At 32.7% G+C, this 17477-nt stretch overlaps 1 protein-coding gene across 6 annotated transcripts; it reads right to left on the bottom strand.

Annotated features, from left to right (window-relative positions):
• Positions 1–4738: 4738 nt before the first annotated feature.
• On the bottom strand, positions 4739–16199 carry LOC105346965 (collagen alpha-1(XXV) chain). 6 transcript variants are annotated; one of them, XM_011455788.4, is made up of 13 exons: positions 15793–16199; positions 11581–11638; positions 11375–11464; positions 10417–10524; positions 10172–10261; positions 9641–9721; positions 9349–9420; positions 9071–9097; positions 8303–8368; positions 7836–7892; positions 7480–7509; positions 5456–5570; positions 4739–5293 (listed from the first exon to the last, which is right to left on the bottom strand). In XM_011455788.4, exons 1-12 carry the CDS (start codon positions 16054–16056, stop codon positions 5467–5469), a joined length of 1047 nt encoding a protein of 348 aa, XP_011454090.2. In that variant the 5' UTR covers positions 16057–16199; the 3' UTR covers positions 4739–5293; positions 5456–5466. The 6 variants fall into 6 exon arrangements, with proteins under 6 accessions (XP_011454090.2, XP_011454088.2, XP_065944188.1 ...); XM_011455786.4 differs by having other exon boundaries at positions 4923–5293; positions 5456–5573; XM_066088116.1 differs by having other exon boundaries at positions 5137–5275; positions 5456–5573; positions 7480–7524.
• Between the last annotated feature and the right edge of the window lie 1278 nt (positions 16200–17477).

Raw genomic sequence — 17477 nt, 5'->3', positions numbered from 1 at the left:
GATGCTCAAACTTATTATCTACTTTGGACATATAACATATAAAAATGTTATGATAAAGTTTTATCAGATTTATTAATATCTAAATGCAAAAAAGATAATTGTGTCTTCATAAATTAACGTAACACGGATATTATAATAATAATGAATAATAATGTATTTTATTATATAAAACTTAAAATGTGTTCGCGCAACTAACGCGTTATATCGCGAAAGTTACGCGTTATATCGCGAAAGTTACGCGTTATATCGCGAAATGTTCGCGTTTATTCGCGAAAGTTACGCGTTTATTCGCGAAAGTTTCGCGTTATATCGCGAAAGTTACGCGTAATATCGCGAAAGTTTCGCGTTTATTCGCGAAAGTTTCGCGTTTATTCGCGAAAGTTTCGCGTTTATTTGCGAAACTAACGCGTTATATTGCGAAAGTTTCGCGTTTAGTCGCGAAAAAAATATTTTTTTACCTAAGAAAATGAGCTCAATGGGCTTTCGTACAATTGAATTAAAACGTATATAACGTATATCAACATTGTGTTTCACTGTGGTACATGTATGTAGAACTCGATACAGATTCTAGATGTGTGGTCCTATTGGTTTTGAAAAACTTTGACTCGTTTAGAAAATCTATATAATCAAAGTATCAATTCTTGTGTACAAAGGATTCAATAATAAAAATTTATTCGTATTTTAGGAAACGACTTTTTATATGCCTTAATCTGTACTGTTAGAACATAAATCACAAGAGACCTTTTTTGAATGATTTTTTTCTGCATATATATATTAAAAACTCTTGATATTGAACTCTTCTTTCGATTTTCTCAGGAAAGTTATATTAAATCAGCGTTTATAACTTGAACTCAATTCTCTATTACATCTAACCATATGTCCCGAAACTAAGCCATGCATGCATTTTTAATATTCACGCAAAGTTTAATTACAAAATCAGTGACGACAATCACAATTAATTCTATAAAAGCATTTTACCCAAATAAATTGTATGATTTCTACGTCCCGAGATACTAGTATTCTTGCTGTCTTTGTGTCTGGGTTTTTTGTTTTTTTGTTTTTTTTTGGTATTGAGGAACATATTTCTCATAATTAATATGCATTTATTCCCTCTTTGATCACTTAACGGTCTGTTCGGACAGATCAATATGGCTAATGTAATTTATCAATTTGCTAAATGTGCCTGAAAGATTGTTTCTGAAACCATTTAGTATTCTATGGCATCCATTGATTGCAATGTAATTAAGACCACTTGGTAGAATTTAAATCGTCCGGGTTTTAAACTCGTGACCTTGACATAGCCTGCTTCCTGCGAGAGAAAAACTCAATAAGGGGTATTGCTCGATTTTCTAGTGAATTCAATGTCATCATCAATCTAACAACTGCACATTCTATTGTATTGATTAGAAACTCCCGCTTTTTACACCCACATTTAACCTTTGTAACCGACAAAGATGACGAAGTATGATTATAAACGAATTGCTTTTCAAGTTGTCCGGAAAAGTCGGACAAAGGTCAACACGTGCTGAATTATAACCTCACACAACTTGATACGGAGGAGAACTGGGGATATTTGAATCTAGATCTTGAAACGTACTGTCATAAAAATGTGTCAATTGGTATAAAAACACTTCAAGTTTCCATATTTTTTTTTTAATTTTTACTCCTTACAGTTAAACAATGCGACAACCAAACTCTTTAGTGATAGTCTATATAGAGATATAAAAAACGAGAGTTTTGTTATGAATAATATGCATTTGTGAATAAATGCATGTGAATCGAGCATAGAATTAACTCGATTGGAGAAGTCTCCTTTACGAAAGTGTGAAGGGGAAAATCGGCTAAGGACATGAATTATTCATAAGATCGAAACAAATTCTCGAGGTGAACTATGACCAAAAGGGCATTGGGAAGGGGAGGGGTACCAAACGTGAAACAATCACAAAACAGAAAAAAGATTAATCAGGATTTATCATTCATCCAGTTATATAAGATATATCAAATAAGGAAATGAAGTCCTTTCTCCAACCTTACAAAAAATAGTAATTAAAAATATATAACCATGTCCATGTTAGGCAACATCAAGACAGAATTAATTTAATCAGAATAGATATGTCATGTATACCCATATTTCAGGATAGGTAGGCTTAATTTCCCAATGGATTACTGATGATGTCAAGCCCAAATTCTCCTGCAACCATATGCACATGTGTTAATTTCATAGGTTACTTGTTTGCCTTTCGGCCAATTAGAAAGGGAAATTGGACATATATACATGTAATTTATTAGAGTTTGGAGCAGGTGGCAGGCTTGTACGGCGTTTATAAAAGTTAGGACCTTTCTAGGATTATAGTATTCATTAAGATTTGTAGTATCAAGTATATATAAAACTTAAATCAATAGTTCATGCTTTGAAGGTCCACTGTTGGTTCGATAGCGCTGTTTTGAAAAATGTTGTTTAACTCATGCTAATTACAATTTTTTTTTCAAATATCTGTTACCATTAGCAAACAAAAGTTTTTCTCAAATATGTTAACATAACTAATGTTTAAAAACAAATGGGACCCCAGATAAAACCCAAGAACATGCAAAGACGGCATAATATTGGCGTCAACAATCCGTTTATTCAATGTTCAGACTTGCTATGAAAGAGAAATATTCATTTGGTAAACGTAGAATGGCTTTTTCTTCCACATATCCCATCACCCCTTTCTATATTTTCCATCATCGTAGATTAATTTGAATGTCTTGGGACAGACGAATAAAATCCCGATTTTCATCTTTGTAGGTCACTAATGGAATTTTTCATGCATTTTACACTTTGCACAACTTTTAACTTTCCGAATTCGGAATATCAAAATGGAGTAGATGATTACAGAAACCCGAGTTTTATGATGTGAGCAGTTTGATTCATTTGTGCTAATTACATTACAAAAACAATTTAGTTACACCGAGCTCGAAGGTAGAAAAAACTAAATTGTTTACGAATGTAGATGTACAAAAATATCTCCGAAATGGCTCTGCATTTTGATAAAAATTAAACGATTTTTATAAATCTTAATAATTTACTTAAACTACATTTTATTTCATTTTCTTAGTTTTAGCCACTACTGATTAAGTTAATTATAAGCCAACTTACTTTTGAGAAATATTTGTTATGTATGCTAATACAAGCCGATAGGATTCATAAAAATAGTAAAATTATGTTAAAGGTGTGTATAGTGTAATCTTTAAAAAAATTGAATCATATGAAAACTTCTCTCAAAGGCATATGTACAAAGTAATTACAGAATGTAAATAGATGTACATGTAGATGCTTTAATCACATATAAAATTTGCGTGTAAAATTTTATATATATATATATATATATATATATATATATATATATATATATATATATATATATATATATATATATATATATATAGAAAATTTGAAAAACGAAAGACAACACAGAGTAATATATCGTAAATTTAGGGGGATACATATTGGAGTTAAAGTTTTACAAATGTAATGTATTTAATAATACATCGCAGCCTCATAACTTTATTTAGCGTCTAATTCAATTCCTTTATGATCGACTGCCTCTGTTCTAGATACAAAATTACAAAAACTCTGATACTGTCTATTAATGGAATAAATACCATTTTATCGTACTAATAATTCATTAGTTTTTGTCTATTTTCTTATTCAAATTAAATATGACTGTCCATAATTATAACTCTGCAGAAACACCCAACATTTAATGAAAACTCGACCTACCGCCTAATGACGCCCGGAAATAGTATGATCACGTGACAACAATCGACGTAGCATATACAAGTACTTTGGGAAAATAATTAGATACTTTAAAAATATGAAATATTTCAGAAGGGAGCCTGTAGGTGGTAAAATCAGGTCAATGGTCAACAATTCTCAAGGCAGTTCATTGATATGAAGGTCAATACAAGTTATCGGTAATACTGGTCAGCAGTTTCTACTGCTGACTCCGCTGCTGTTATGTAGGCAAGTTTTTTAACTAACAAGAGCCAACACCTAACAACTTTTTGCTGAAGCTAAGAAAAGGGTTATTTATTGGCGTCACCATGTCCGTACGCGTTTCTCTGTAGACGTAATTTTGCCGAACCATTTTCAAACTACAAGTGCATGGATTTACAGTGTTCTTAATCTGGGTTCGAATATCTGATCCTGCTATTTTATAAAAAGTGCGTATTAATTTTAAATCTTTACACGTAACATACGTTTAAAAAATGTATTGATACTGTCATACACATAGACAAATACATCAGTTTTGAGTGGGAAATTGTTGAGACATTGTGACAATTTGTTTGTCTGTCTGCCCATTTATCTACCCGTCCAATTTGAATGTCTGATACTTTACTTACAGGAGAACAAAATATTATAGGCTCATACAATGTACGTATCAAACGTTTGCCTTTGACATAAATGTGTCATTATTGTTACATGTATCTGATACCATTGTATTTGTTTCTTACAAGCTCAATACTATTGATGAAAAACAATAGTAAGTTTCTATGTATACATAAATCATGTATTGGGAGCATTTATAATATATTACAGCAAGAGTGTAAATTTCAAATACGTTTTATTATTGCTAAGAAACTTCCACAATAATTACAATTAAAGCAAAACAAAACGAGTATAATACAAACTGTTAAATGAACATATATATAGTAAATGATTCACAAATGGTTCAAATTTTAGAAGACATGTTTATAGCTGCCTCCCGAACTAAACGATATAAAAAGTATGCAATATAAATGTAATACCGAATCAAAACGAGCATCTCTTCGAAGCATTTTACATAGATTTCCCAAAGGTAACATAATGATCTTTGTACTTCTCTGAGACCAACATCACAATCACTTCGTAGATCACGTGACTTTTCTGTGAATCGGATGAATTGAAAGCACTCTTTGTTATCTTAAGAAAACACATAATGTAATCAATGAAGACATCGCGTAGTCGGGATGTCGCTCGAGAAAGCCACTCACCCAAAGTGTAAAGACAGACACGCATGCACCAAAGGAACTTCAATATTTGCATATAGAAGTGTGAAAACATCACGATTTTAATTCATTTACATAATCACTCAACTCCTTATCAACCATCCAAAACAGTATTCCGAAGAGATATCATTGAAAGAATGAGCTCTATTCCACACAAACACTAAACAACATAATGATTGTGGGATAAGGATACAGATGATCATCAAGTCTTGTTGTTGGCCACTGGTGATTTTGAGGTACATTCCTTCCAATAAAATTTCAGCTAACCATAATAAATAAATACAAATAAACAATGTGAAATTAAGTATGACAAAATAAGCATATAAATAGCTTTCAATTGCAAAAGTACATGTGGTCTCTCTTTATGTGACCCTTTACGTGAATATTCTATTATGCTTTCAGTGAATTAATGAGAGACACTTACCAGAATAAATGTCAACAGAATGCATAGAAGAAAATAAATGAATAGAGCATCACGTAGATAGTGTTTAGTATTGACTCTGCCCCGTTTCGCACGCCGCCATCTTGATTCGGAATCCCTGCTGAAACAAACAAATGTTGGCGATTTCTATAAAATGACTATGGGGGTGGAATTGCAATGAGTTGTAGAGTACAATTAATACGGTCTCACAATTTCATGTTTGGTATGTTTTCTTTTCGAATGTAAATTTTATTTTTCACTACATCTGGTTTTATACGAAATATAGATAGAATATAGGATTTTTACAGGCGATGGATTCACTTTTAAAATGTACATGTACTTCTTCTGCTTAAAACTCTAAAATCAAAATATATAATTCATTCTTAGAAAGTTATATAAATTGAGATTGAATGATGAAAATAGCTTGGAGATATGATCCAAAAACATTATGCTGATTTTGAGCTGCTATTTAAATAGTATAAACTGAAGAAAGATATCTTTTTAAATGACCTTTACATTAAAAATCATGGTCAAGTTCAATTAATTACACATGGAAAATAATTGCTTTGATGTGGAATTTAGTTTGATGTACCATATGAATTTAAAAAAATGGAAATTGCTAAGTGCATCGTTAACAAAGTTTAAGAAAGGCAGGTGTTCAATTAGAAAATACAATGCTATGTCTTTCTTTGGACGGGATAATGCAAACAAATTGGTTTGCAATGGTCGTAAAAAAATAACAAAAAGAACGCGCTACATGTTTTATAATTAAAAGAAAACAGTCATATCTTTATACCTTTCGATATATTATCCAAAAGAAGAGTTTTTGACCAGTTTGGAACACTGATGTAAAAGCAAGTAAACTTTTGACTTCTGACACGTTCACATTCATTTTCAATTATGAAATACAATTTTGTATTTTAACAGGATGTATTCAGTTGGACACGACGTATTACTCTAACTGAACGAATGCAAAGGCATCAATGAATTTGAATTTGAATATAATGTTAAAAAGGCAGTTAGTTAGATTTTCAAACAAACTTGATATTAGGGAACACCACATGTAAAATTATTAAACTTTTCAATTTGAAAGTTAAATGTGTTGAATACAATGATGAATTTGAGATTTATATATTTCCCCATTTATATCAATCAGTACCATAAATGTAATTATTAATAAACAGCACTTATATTTGCTGTTATTTATACTTGCATATATTTAAGTGCCAGTAGATGTCAATATTTATATACTGTCACCACATAATTATAATATTATATTAAATTATATATAAAATTATATTCTGCAAATGTAAAAAAACACTCCAAAAAACAGTAAGATATTCTACAGTGTTAAATGTACACCGAACATCGAGTTTAAGCTATTATTAGTTTCCATCAATTTTGCATCAAATGAATTTAGTACCTTTCTCATATTACTGTAAAATGTACCATAGTCTATTAAAAAAATTGAAATTCCTTAAGAATGTCTATGCAGTGTCGTGCAATTGGTCTGAAATAAAATCTCCTTCTATATGATGATCCCATCAGAAATAAAATCTGACAGAAACCTTGTGAATCATTGAAAGGCTGTCCATAAACCTAGGGTCAGCTTCAGGTGACAGCCCCTCCCGGGTTTCTGAAGTGATAACTGTAAGTCCAAACTCAGTACCGTGCGGAATCAATAAACACAGAAAATTATTATTTCATTACGATCCCGACAGCCCGCCTAGCTCTTAAATCTGATGCCACTGATGAGGTAATTCACAAATGTGAAATGCCACCGTGCTATAGTCAGGGCATCAATTTTAAGTCCAGCAATGTAGTTAAATGCGTGATATACTGTCTTCCCGAAAGTTTTTATTAAAAATAGAATTTGGTGCTTGTAAACTTGACTAAGTTTTAATTTTAGTAATTTTATAGTTAGGAAATAGTTATCACTATGCATACGAAAGAAGGCCATACATAGATCAAAACTAGTTTTGTTTTTAATTAAAATTCTTATAAGATCTTGTCATAAATATATTTACCATATGTATTCCTTTGAGGAGGAGTGCGAGCTGTAAAACAAAAGACTGTTTAAAAATGTATTTTAGAAGTTGAAAATGGTCTGTGTGTATTTTCATTTCCTGCAATAGTTGTCTTTATCTTTGTTTATATCATTTACAATAGTTTGATTGCCCAATGTGTGTTTATTTATTAAAATCAATAGATGTTAACAATCGTGCATTTCAGTGCATTGACATCTTCTTCAGTAGTGTAAATATATAGATTTAGAATGCATTTGCAGTCAGATGATATTATCAATTATATTATCGATGTTCTTCCTAGTTTCAACAAACTGATTGGTTAATTTATTTTCTAAAAACCAGAGATTAATATTTACCTGGACGGTTCGTGGCGTCTTTTCCCATTCTTAAGTTTTCCATTTTAATTGTTGAAACTTTCAAAGAAATAAATGATTTGTTACTGATAGTCAAACAAACTAACTTACAGATACTATTATGCAAAATCTAAGCTTAATAAAATCTGTACATGTACCAGAGCCTACATTGTAGATGGTACCGGTATATTTGCCGAGATATTGGTTTTTAAAGTATGAATTATCACAGTGCTAAAAGCCATTTTTGGATAAATGTGCATTGTTGAGATTGGATTTTCCAAGAGAACTGTTTGATATAAATATGTGTGGTTTTTGTTTTTAATTTTCTTGTTGCATAAAAAATTGTTGTAAATTAATGAAATTAATTGAAATACACTGTGTACATGCAATTATTTTTTTCGGGAAAAAAATGGAAGGAAAAGTGTAATTCTGTAAGAATCGCTTGGTGCTATGTTGAGAATTGCCTTTACCTTGACATTCTCCCTTTTGACCCTTGGGTCCCTGTAACCCCATTGGTCCGGGGTATCCTGGGTAACCTAAACATAACAATATAGAGGTTGATCATTATATGAAAATGTAACATAAGATTACATTTAATATAAAAGAGACCAATGAGTGGGTATCGGATTATATCTGCGTTCGGAAAATTTTGCGGAATTCAAAATTCAAGTACATTGTATACATAATCTCAAACCCTACATGCGAAAACACACACGTTTATTTTTTTAAAAGCATGGAACCCTGTTTTGTGTTCAACTCTTTTTAACTCTCTACAAACTTCATTGACACAAGGTAGCGATTTTTTTGGTTTAATTTACAGGTACGAAAACAAAATGAACTTATTAGGCGTTCTTAGGTTTCGCATACATTTTGTATCAATTCGATTTTTTGGAGACAATTTTTGGCACAAATTACCCGGATGTCGATGCTTTATGCATGATTTATGACCAGATACAAATTGTTACGTGATAGAGTGTATAGCTCTACGACTTACAAAGAGAAAATACGCAAAAAAATGTATATTTTTAGTATTTTCTCGTCTCGAGCAGCTAGATTGTATATAAAACGAATTTGCCCGCTCGAAATATATATTCCTCAATGCCTTTTATTAAATTTTGTTTGAATTAAGAGCTTTATTTGACGCGTTGATGAGCCGGAAAGCCTTCCGATGCTGATGTGAATATCGATTCTAATTTACTCTGAGACAGGCCAAATTTCATTAATGGATGCATGATTACCTCTCTCGCCTTTCTCACCAACCTCTCCTACAAATAAAATAAGAAACCTCTGTTTATACGCGGTCCTGACCTGAATTGAAATCGACAAAACATGGATACAGTTCTTAAAAGGAAAGAACTCTTGAACATGGTAAAACAAAATTAATCAAAAATAGTTGTTCACATGCCCTTTTGAAAAGGTTTATAATAAAGTGCACCGAAGAAAAATGTGAAGTTTGACTACATTCCAACCGTAAAAAGAATATTATTTAATTTATTCACGTTTCATAGTTCCTTACCTTTGTCTCCGGGGTAACCATTGATGCCAGTTGGTCCTTTGTCACCTTTATATCCTTTTGGTCCGGCTGGACCTGAAATCCAAAATAGTTATGACTGCAACACAACGTATTTTTAGACACAAATAATTTGCGATTGCAACATCTGATACAAGGTTAAAAAACAGTACGAAAATTTGTTTGTTTGCGTTATCTTTGAACAGTTTTAGAATTTTAAATTAAATCTTATTTTCTTTTAAATCACGATGCTGAAGTTTTACTTTTAATCTGAGGTTGTTTATCCATGGGTACTAACCAGGTGGGCCAGAGGGTCCATCGAATCCCTTGGGACCAATGAGGCCTCTCTCACCGGTAGATCCCTTGTCACCCCGGGGCCCTGAGAGGGGATTGAAATAAATATACATATACATTAAGTTACCGAAAAGAAATAGTTTTTCCAAACAATTTTTTATCCAACGAAACGTGTTTGACATAAAAAAAATATTTGAAGAGGTCTGGACGGGTTCGGTTATTTTAAAACTAAATATTAATCTTCCTAGAAGCGAAGCTCTGTGAAGGAATGGGAAAATATTAAAAGTTTTTAATCTAAAATATTTTGAGTTTTTCTTCTAAATAGAAGAACCATGTCTTCTGGTACATGTAGATCTGACGGATAATTTGTTTATCACCCAGCCTTCTTAATATGCATATTCTCAAGTTTTAATAGAAAACGATATTACATAATTATCTAAGTTACGCATAACGAAAGTGTAGAGCATACTAGTAAATGATTACTTTTTCTAAATTACAGTATAACAAAAAGTCGCAACGTGTTAAGTTTACAGACCTGGCTCCCCGATTTTTCCGGGAAATCCCAGAATGCCCTGTTTTCCTTTATCTCCTTTGGCACCTGTTAATCCTGGAAGTCCGGGACGTCCTTAATGTTGTAAACTCACGGTATCAAACATGGTTATTCTCAAATAATGCGCGTCAGACATGCAAGGCCGAATTCTTAAATCCCAAATGTATTTCATTGCTTAGTTTTACAGAAAGACTTTGAACTATTTACAGTTATAAGCCGTATTACTGTACCTTCTCCCCCTTGGGGTCCTCTCTCTCCAGGTAGACCTCGCAGCCCAGGTAGACCTTCTTCTCCCTTAGGACCCATAGGACCCTCAAGCCCCGGGATTCCCATATCTCCTATAAATGAAAAGTTTAACTCATTTTATATAATTTTTTTCTAAGGTAGGTACAAGTTATAAAACTCGATTCACGTTAAAGAATTTTATGCATTAAAGACAAAACAAAGCCTAACTTCAGGTACTGAAAGAGAGCTTACAACCCTCGTTCCGAACAACATTACGGAATGTGATGGACGGACGGGCAGACAAAGTTATATCTATGTACTTCCCAAATACTTATTTGCAGAGATTTTTTATATACTGGTAGTCATTGTCAAATCAAAATGGTATCCATTAATACGCTTATTTCGATAGGGCTTTGTTTTATTATCAATATAAAGATTGATTTATTGATTCAACATAGTAAATATCTATTAATATTTTTAAGTCTTTTATTACATATACATGTTTATTTTTAAGAGTTCTTTGTAAGTAACCATAGAAACAAACGAATAATTATTTTTTAAAGAGTTGTCAGAATTATGAGTTGTGTTTTACAAATACCACTGAGTGAGTCGTGTCCATTATACCCAGTGACTGAAGAAATAAACAATGATCCTCTACTACAAAAAGGGGGGGGGGGGGGTACAAGTATTCCAAGTTTGATTTAGGAGGTTAACATGGTGCAAGTATAGAACAAAATTATCTTTTACGGGAGACAGTACACTTTAGAAGGTTCTAGTATTCTAAGTTTGATGTCTGCCACTCAAGGGGTCCAAAAAAGTATTGAGTAAAAATATCTTTTTTTGCTATTCTATCCCTAGGTTTGCCTTTAGCGAGAGGGGCGAAAATAAATTAATTAAATTTGAAAAATACGACAATGTACATTCCCTCTTAATAATTAATCTTTCTGCCGCTGTATTACGCACCTTTGGGTCCAGTTTGCCCTGGATTGCCCGGGGCTCCAGAAAATCCATTGTACCCTCGATCACCTTTGTTACCTTTTATTAAGAAAGAGTCTGAAAAACAAGAAAGCATTATTTAAAATAAATCGCACCACAAAGCTTTATCAAAGTTTAAAGTGTGTGTGAGGACAATGATGAAGGCTTTTCAAAATAGATGTACATGTACTTACTCCCTAGTGAACTGCGACAAACCCGGAGAAATGTTTCACAATTTTCGTCCTGTAGAAGCTATAAACATAACAAACTGTCATTAATCTTACTCACAACGAAGTCACAGATGGACTTGGAGTTTGGTGCATTCGATTTCAACACTGGTAATGAATGGGCTGAAAATTCTCGAAGGGACGTATATCAGCAATATATCAAGCAGTGTTAAACGTAACGAGATTCCATGACCAGAAAAATCGACACATATATATGGTCTACAGGTCTTGTATCGGGGGATTTCGAACACAAAACCCTTTAAGAAATCTATTAAAAGTATTTTTTACTTGAATCAAGGCCACATTTTGTAGGATTTTGTTTCAGTTCTGATCTTGAAGGTTACAGATGACTATTTTAAATGCATAAGTTCTGTAAACGAACAAGAAATTGCAATATTTGCATTAAATTCAATTCGCAACCAGACAAGAAACAATAAAGTACATTAATAATATATATTTAAGGCTTTATACAGACGATTCTGAAATCTAGCGTTCGTAGCGGTCAATCACTCGTTAAATACTGTATGAAATTAATGTATAAAAGTCGGTGGATTTATTTAATGAAATGGTATAAGGATGGGACGAACATAAAGTGTTCATTTTTCCCTACAGTACAGAAATGGTTTGGCACAAAGCCCGTTGATATGAATTATTGACGCGGAGCAGGGTTTGATTGCTTCAGCAAATAGTCTGACACTGCGCGCACCTGTTGGCATACAATGTTCACTTCCGCTTTCACGCCGATCCGAGCTTAAAACAAGCAGTAGTTCAACATTGTATTGTCTTTTTACATTTCAAACCTTTTTTCTTAAAAGCTTTATCTGCAAAAGTGTAAATTATGTTTGGTTGATATTGCTTTACCGAGCCTTTTATTTCATGGCCACATAAAATCACAATGAGTTTAAGATAACTTTGTTTATCTGCTATAGTTTTAGATAGAGAAGTAAAATAGCTGATCATGAATAAAGTGAAATAAAATTATTATCGTTGTTTCAAAACTCACATATCTATGCGTTATATCTTACAGTTGCTCATCTAGAACATATGCCTTTTATGTATTATATTGTTGGGAATCTTTTTTCATGACGGGAAATCACCGACAAATGCGGTAACCCTTCTGTGACGAATCTGCTTACAAGATCTTCAGGCATGAGCATATATGCGTCCAGCCATTTTCCCATGCTGTAAGTAATTACCGATATTCTGTATTGACGAGGCATTCTTGTAGATTAAACAAAGCACACTAGGGAATTTTTCAGCTCAAATAATTTTGGCGAAACGTTGCCTCTCGCTCAAGACTGAAAAATTATTTCTTTTCAGGTTGAGGTCTGCTGACACGTTGATAATCGATATAAGTTTGTAAGAACATAGCCAGAAACTCATTTGATCCGACGAAATTAATTCGATGTTACACGCAAAGAACTGTGAATGTCCACACTTCTGATGGTGGGCAATTGTAATTGGTCTTTGCCAGTTTTTTTTATTAAACTTTTTGGGATGGCTTTCTTGCTGAGCAACTCAATGTTTTTATGCGACATTCTGGACTGTATAAATATCACCGTTACGTTGAATTGAATGTTATTCGATGTGTGAAAACAGACTGGAGTCCATTAGCTTGCGAGTACGAGGGTTTTAGCGTCCATCTATCACGAAAAATTAGCCCTAATATCCGGAGATCGGATATAAAGAAACTACCAGTGGTCTAATGTTTACTCATGTGATTAACCATAAATATTCTCCCTGTCAAAATACTCTTTTCCTTGTCTTTATCCTCTATAACATGAAATAAAATGCCACCATCTCGTACTGCTATGGTTTCCTGAAGTTCTATCTCTTTTTGGAGTTAAAGGCCACACATGGGGGATTTCAATTGTTATTAAGTTTTTGGCTGCAAGCACATTGGAATTTTATGCAATTCTTTTTAAGACAATTAAAACTATTCTAATAAAGAGATTGTTATAACGTAGGTCTTGCGAGTTCCTCCCCCAATAAAACCATTCCAAAAAAATGGAATTTGATTAGGCATCACTTTCTAATGAATAGCTTATACGGTGTACGGAAAACATTTTAATTTGTAAATTTTAAATTATCTATCCCCATATGTTACATTTTAAATGCCATCTCGTCTATATCACATATCACACACACACAATATATATATATATATATATATATATATATATATATATATATATATATATATATATATATATATATATATATATATATATATATATATATATATAATACGTGTTTGTGTGTGTATCACATATCTGTGTTGTTAATAAAGCTCAATTTTTAACGCAAAGTACGATTTTTGGATCAGCAACGGATGTTTATAACATTAATACAGAATTATAAGATTGTTGTATGATTTCAGTGATTGCAGACAAACTACGCACGTATATATATCCTTAACTGTTTTGTCCTTACACAAGGCATCTTGATTTTACTGGAGCCGACTTGGATTCTTGTTCCAGAAAATGCGCTCCCACGAGCTAGAAGATTAGTTAAAGATTAGGTTTGATTAAATAATTCTTGAATTTACACGGTACTCGACGAACGAAAGCTAATCAACCTCATTAATTATTGATTTTGTTGCATTTTCATTGGTCCGATGTACGATGGTATTCGATTAGTCTAATTGCGGTCTATTTAGGTGAACATTTCTGCAACTCTCGGTCAAGTTGCAAAAATATGTACCACGATGATCCAGACAATCAAAAGTCCACTTAGGTCATCGCTTTTTCCAAGCAAATTTGGAAATTCTTCTCTAAATTATGAACAGTACTGTTAATATAGGCAAATATATATTAACCTCGTAAGTTTATTCTTATAGTTGGGTGAAAACGCAGCGAAACTTCATTTTCTTTAGTTCAGTTTAATCTATCCTAATTCAACAACATCAGATGAACTGTTTAATACATGTAATAAAAACATGTATAGACGTTTTTAATAAACAAAGAAGTGAGTGGATATTAACTCATATTGTTACTTATCATAGACGTATAACACATCGCCAAGGGGGGTGGGGGGCAAGGTGTGTTTGTTAAACAAATAACCTCGAACGTGGCTGTTTTCTGCAAATGTTCATGCTGCATATTTAGACTTGCCATATTTGCGATGATATTTACGGAGAGTGTTGTGTTGTTAAATATAAGTACATGGATGCGTAATCGTTCAATCGAGTGCCAATCTACATATGTAAATACTAGTATGCCCGTTTTCTAAGTTGTGCAATACTGATGAGAAGAATAGACGGACAGCCACACAAAAAAGATAGGGCACAGAAAAACAAAAGCATTATATTTCATAAGGGCATTATTAATAGGGCATTTACGACGGGCATTAAAATGGCGGTGTACTTAGAAAGAATATTTTGTTCAAAAAGAGCTCCCAGAACCAGTTTTAAATGCATGTCAATAACTACAACACTTGCTTTTATACTGGAAATATACAAATTTTCTTTTAAATACTAGTAATGATCAGAACAGTGAAAGGCGAACTTGATGAAATTGACAGTTTCATTGATTGAAAATGAACTGTAGATAATAATTTACTAGAGTATATTAAAAATAAAACCATTTTAATGTTGTTAAGCCAAGGTTTTTTGCCGTTATTCAATTCGGAATCTAAAAGGTCGTAAAAAAATCCCTCATAGTAAATTCTAGCTTAGCTAAAGGGAACAAAACGATAATCCCGAAGGGACCGTATGCACTGCTTCTAGCTTAAGAATGACTTTAGATTTGTAAAGGAGAAAATAGGACGTCTCTTGTAATAATTTAGTCCTCTTTCTACCATTGCATTGCCTTAGAAATCCAAACTCATCATACAATGCATCTAATCAGTTTCTCTTGAACACTCAAAAAATTTAAAAAGCAATCTGAAAAATCCTGACTGATGGAATACCTTGAATGCAACATTTACAACAATACCTTTCATAATAAGCTAATGGGAGTTCAGATTTTGCCTGAAAGTCAATTATCTGATGAAATATCAATACAAGAAAAAGAAGTATGATGGAATAAAATATATATAAGATAATATAACAAAATGTATATACACGAGTTTTCAATTCATTAAAGCGTGATTTCTGGCAACTTGGGAGTAGCCGTAAACAATATTTTTTCATACATAATGCCTAAACATGAAAGTTTATGAAAATTACTGGTTACTTACATAATACGACCTCCGAAATCGGTGGACCCAATGAAGGTTTTCTTCTGTATTCTCACTGTAAGTATTTTTGGTCCTATGTGAAGCATGGAACCCTTTCTGGTCAGTGGAATTCACGACGTTAGGAGTCTGGTCACAATCCCGACTTCTGAACAAGGTAACTGCCATAAACACGGACACGGAAAAGTGAACAATCAAACATCCATACAGGACTTTGACATGAAACGCTATCCTTGTAACTTCCAATATCTCACGGCTTTTCTCCATTCTTTCATTTTGCAGACGACATTTACAATACTTAAGGTAAATTTGTTTTGATTTTAAAGCATGTTTTTGAAAATTCTAATGCTCCTCGTATGTTGATGAGTTTAAAAAAAATGATTATGGCGATATTTCCTTGTTGTCGTTCATTATAGATGAAGGTGCCCGGATCTCTTTACGCCTTCGGAAGTCCATTATCTAACACACCCAGAAAGTCACGGAATAACCCATACCTCAGACTAAAAGGTCCATCTTACAGCGCAGCCAATATGCCTCCGAAGTCATTCCCGTTATACGTACATATTCTGCACAATAAATGAAATCAGACGGTGCCCGCTACAATCGATAGTTTGGGATGTCGGTGTAGACATTTAAAGTTAAAACAATAAGAGTTGGAACAAAATTCTAAAAGAATGGCAGGGATAGTTTATCCAATTAATGTGATTTGGTCACCTGTATGCAAAATCAGCTTTCGAGTTTGTCAATGAATTCGATTTGTGGTCATCAAAGTACTCACTAGATCCACCTACAGTTAAAAGTTAAAGTAGTCATTGATTTTTAGCCATATTATTATTTAATATTAAAAAAACTTGAAAGATTTATTATTGGAATTTCATTGTTGAATATTTATCTGGATATTCAATCAGAGCTCTTTTTCAGTCACCTCAAGGTCTTTTTAAACTATATGTACAAATTCTTTACCCCCAATAACTGTTCTGTAAAGTAAGTTGCCGTCAAGAATAAAAAAAAATCCTTCTTTCAACAGTTAATATTTTACTTGTAGTTATATGGAGCTCGTGATATGCATACGTATACAAAACGCAATATCCATCAATTTTCGCGTTATTTTAAATATTTAATTACCATTAACGTAGAGGGTGTTAAAAGAAAACTTTAAAGACGAATAGAAAATACAAAAATTGGGGATCGATGTGTTTATTTCGATAAACTTTGTAATAGGGCTTTCATCAAAATTTCATTATAAATAATTCTAGCAGTGGCGTGCCCACGATAACAGCTAAGAATTTTCAAATTTTAATATTTTTTATGTTAATTGTCTAGAATAGTGGGGTTTTTGTTCTATGATCAAAGTTTGATTTTAGAAAATCGAGTCACAAGAGCGATATACAAAGCCCAGATTTTTTTTCGCTGAACTTTCGCTTAAAGTTTTCTACACTGTACCACATCGATATCATTAAACGTGAAACTTGGACCTATTTAATCACATTTTTAAAAAGTTATGATGTATATTGTATCAGATAAAAAGGCCATGGCATAGAAATTGTCAATATTGTGGTACCAACATATAGCAACACTTTAGGGTATGCAAATTGCGAACTATTTGCAGAATTAATTGAATACATCTGTGCCTATCATTCTGTATGGATATCTGTTGCAGAAAAGCTCAAATTAACCATGTTCACACT

This window comes from Magallana gigas, chromosome 6 (genome assembly GCF_963853765.1).
Source record: "Magallana gigas chromosome 6, xbMagGiga1.1, whole genome shotgun sequence".
Taxonomy (NCBI): domain Eukaryota; kingdom Metazoa; phylum Mollusca; class Bivalvia; order Ostreida; family Ostreidae; genus Magallana; species Magallana gigas.
The sequence above is the reverse complement of the archived record's forward strand: the minus strand, read 5'-3'. Positions and strand labels throughout refer to the sequence as shown.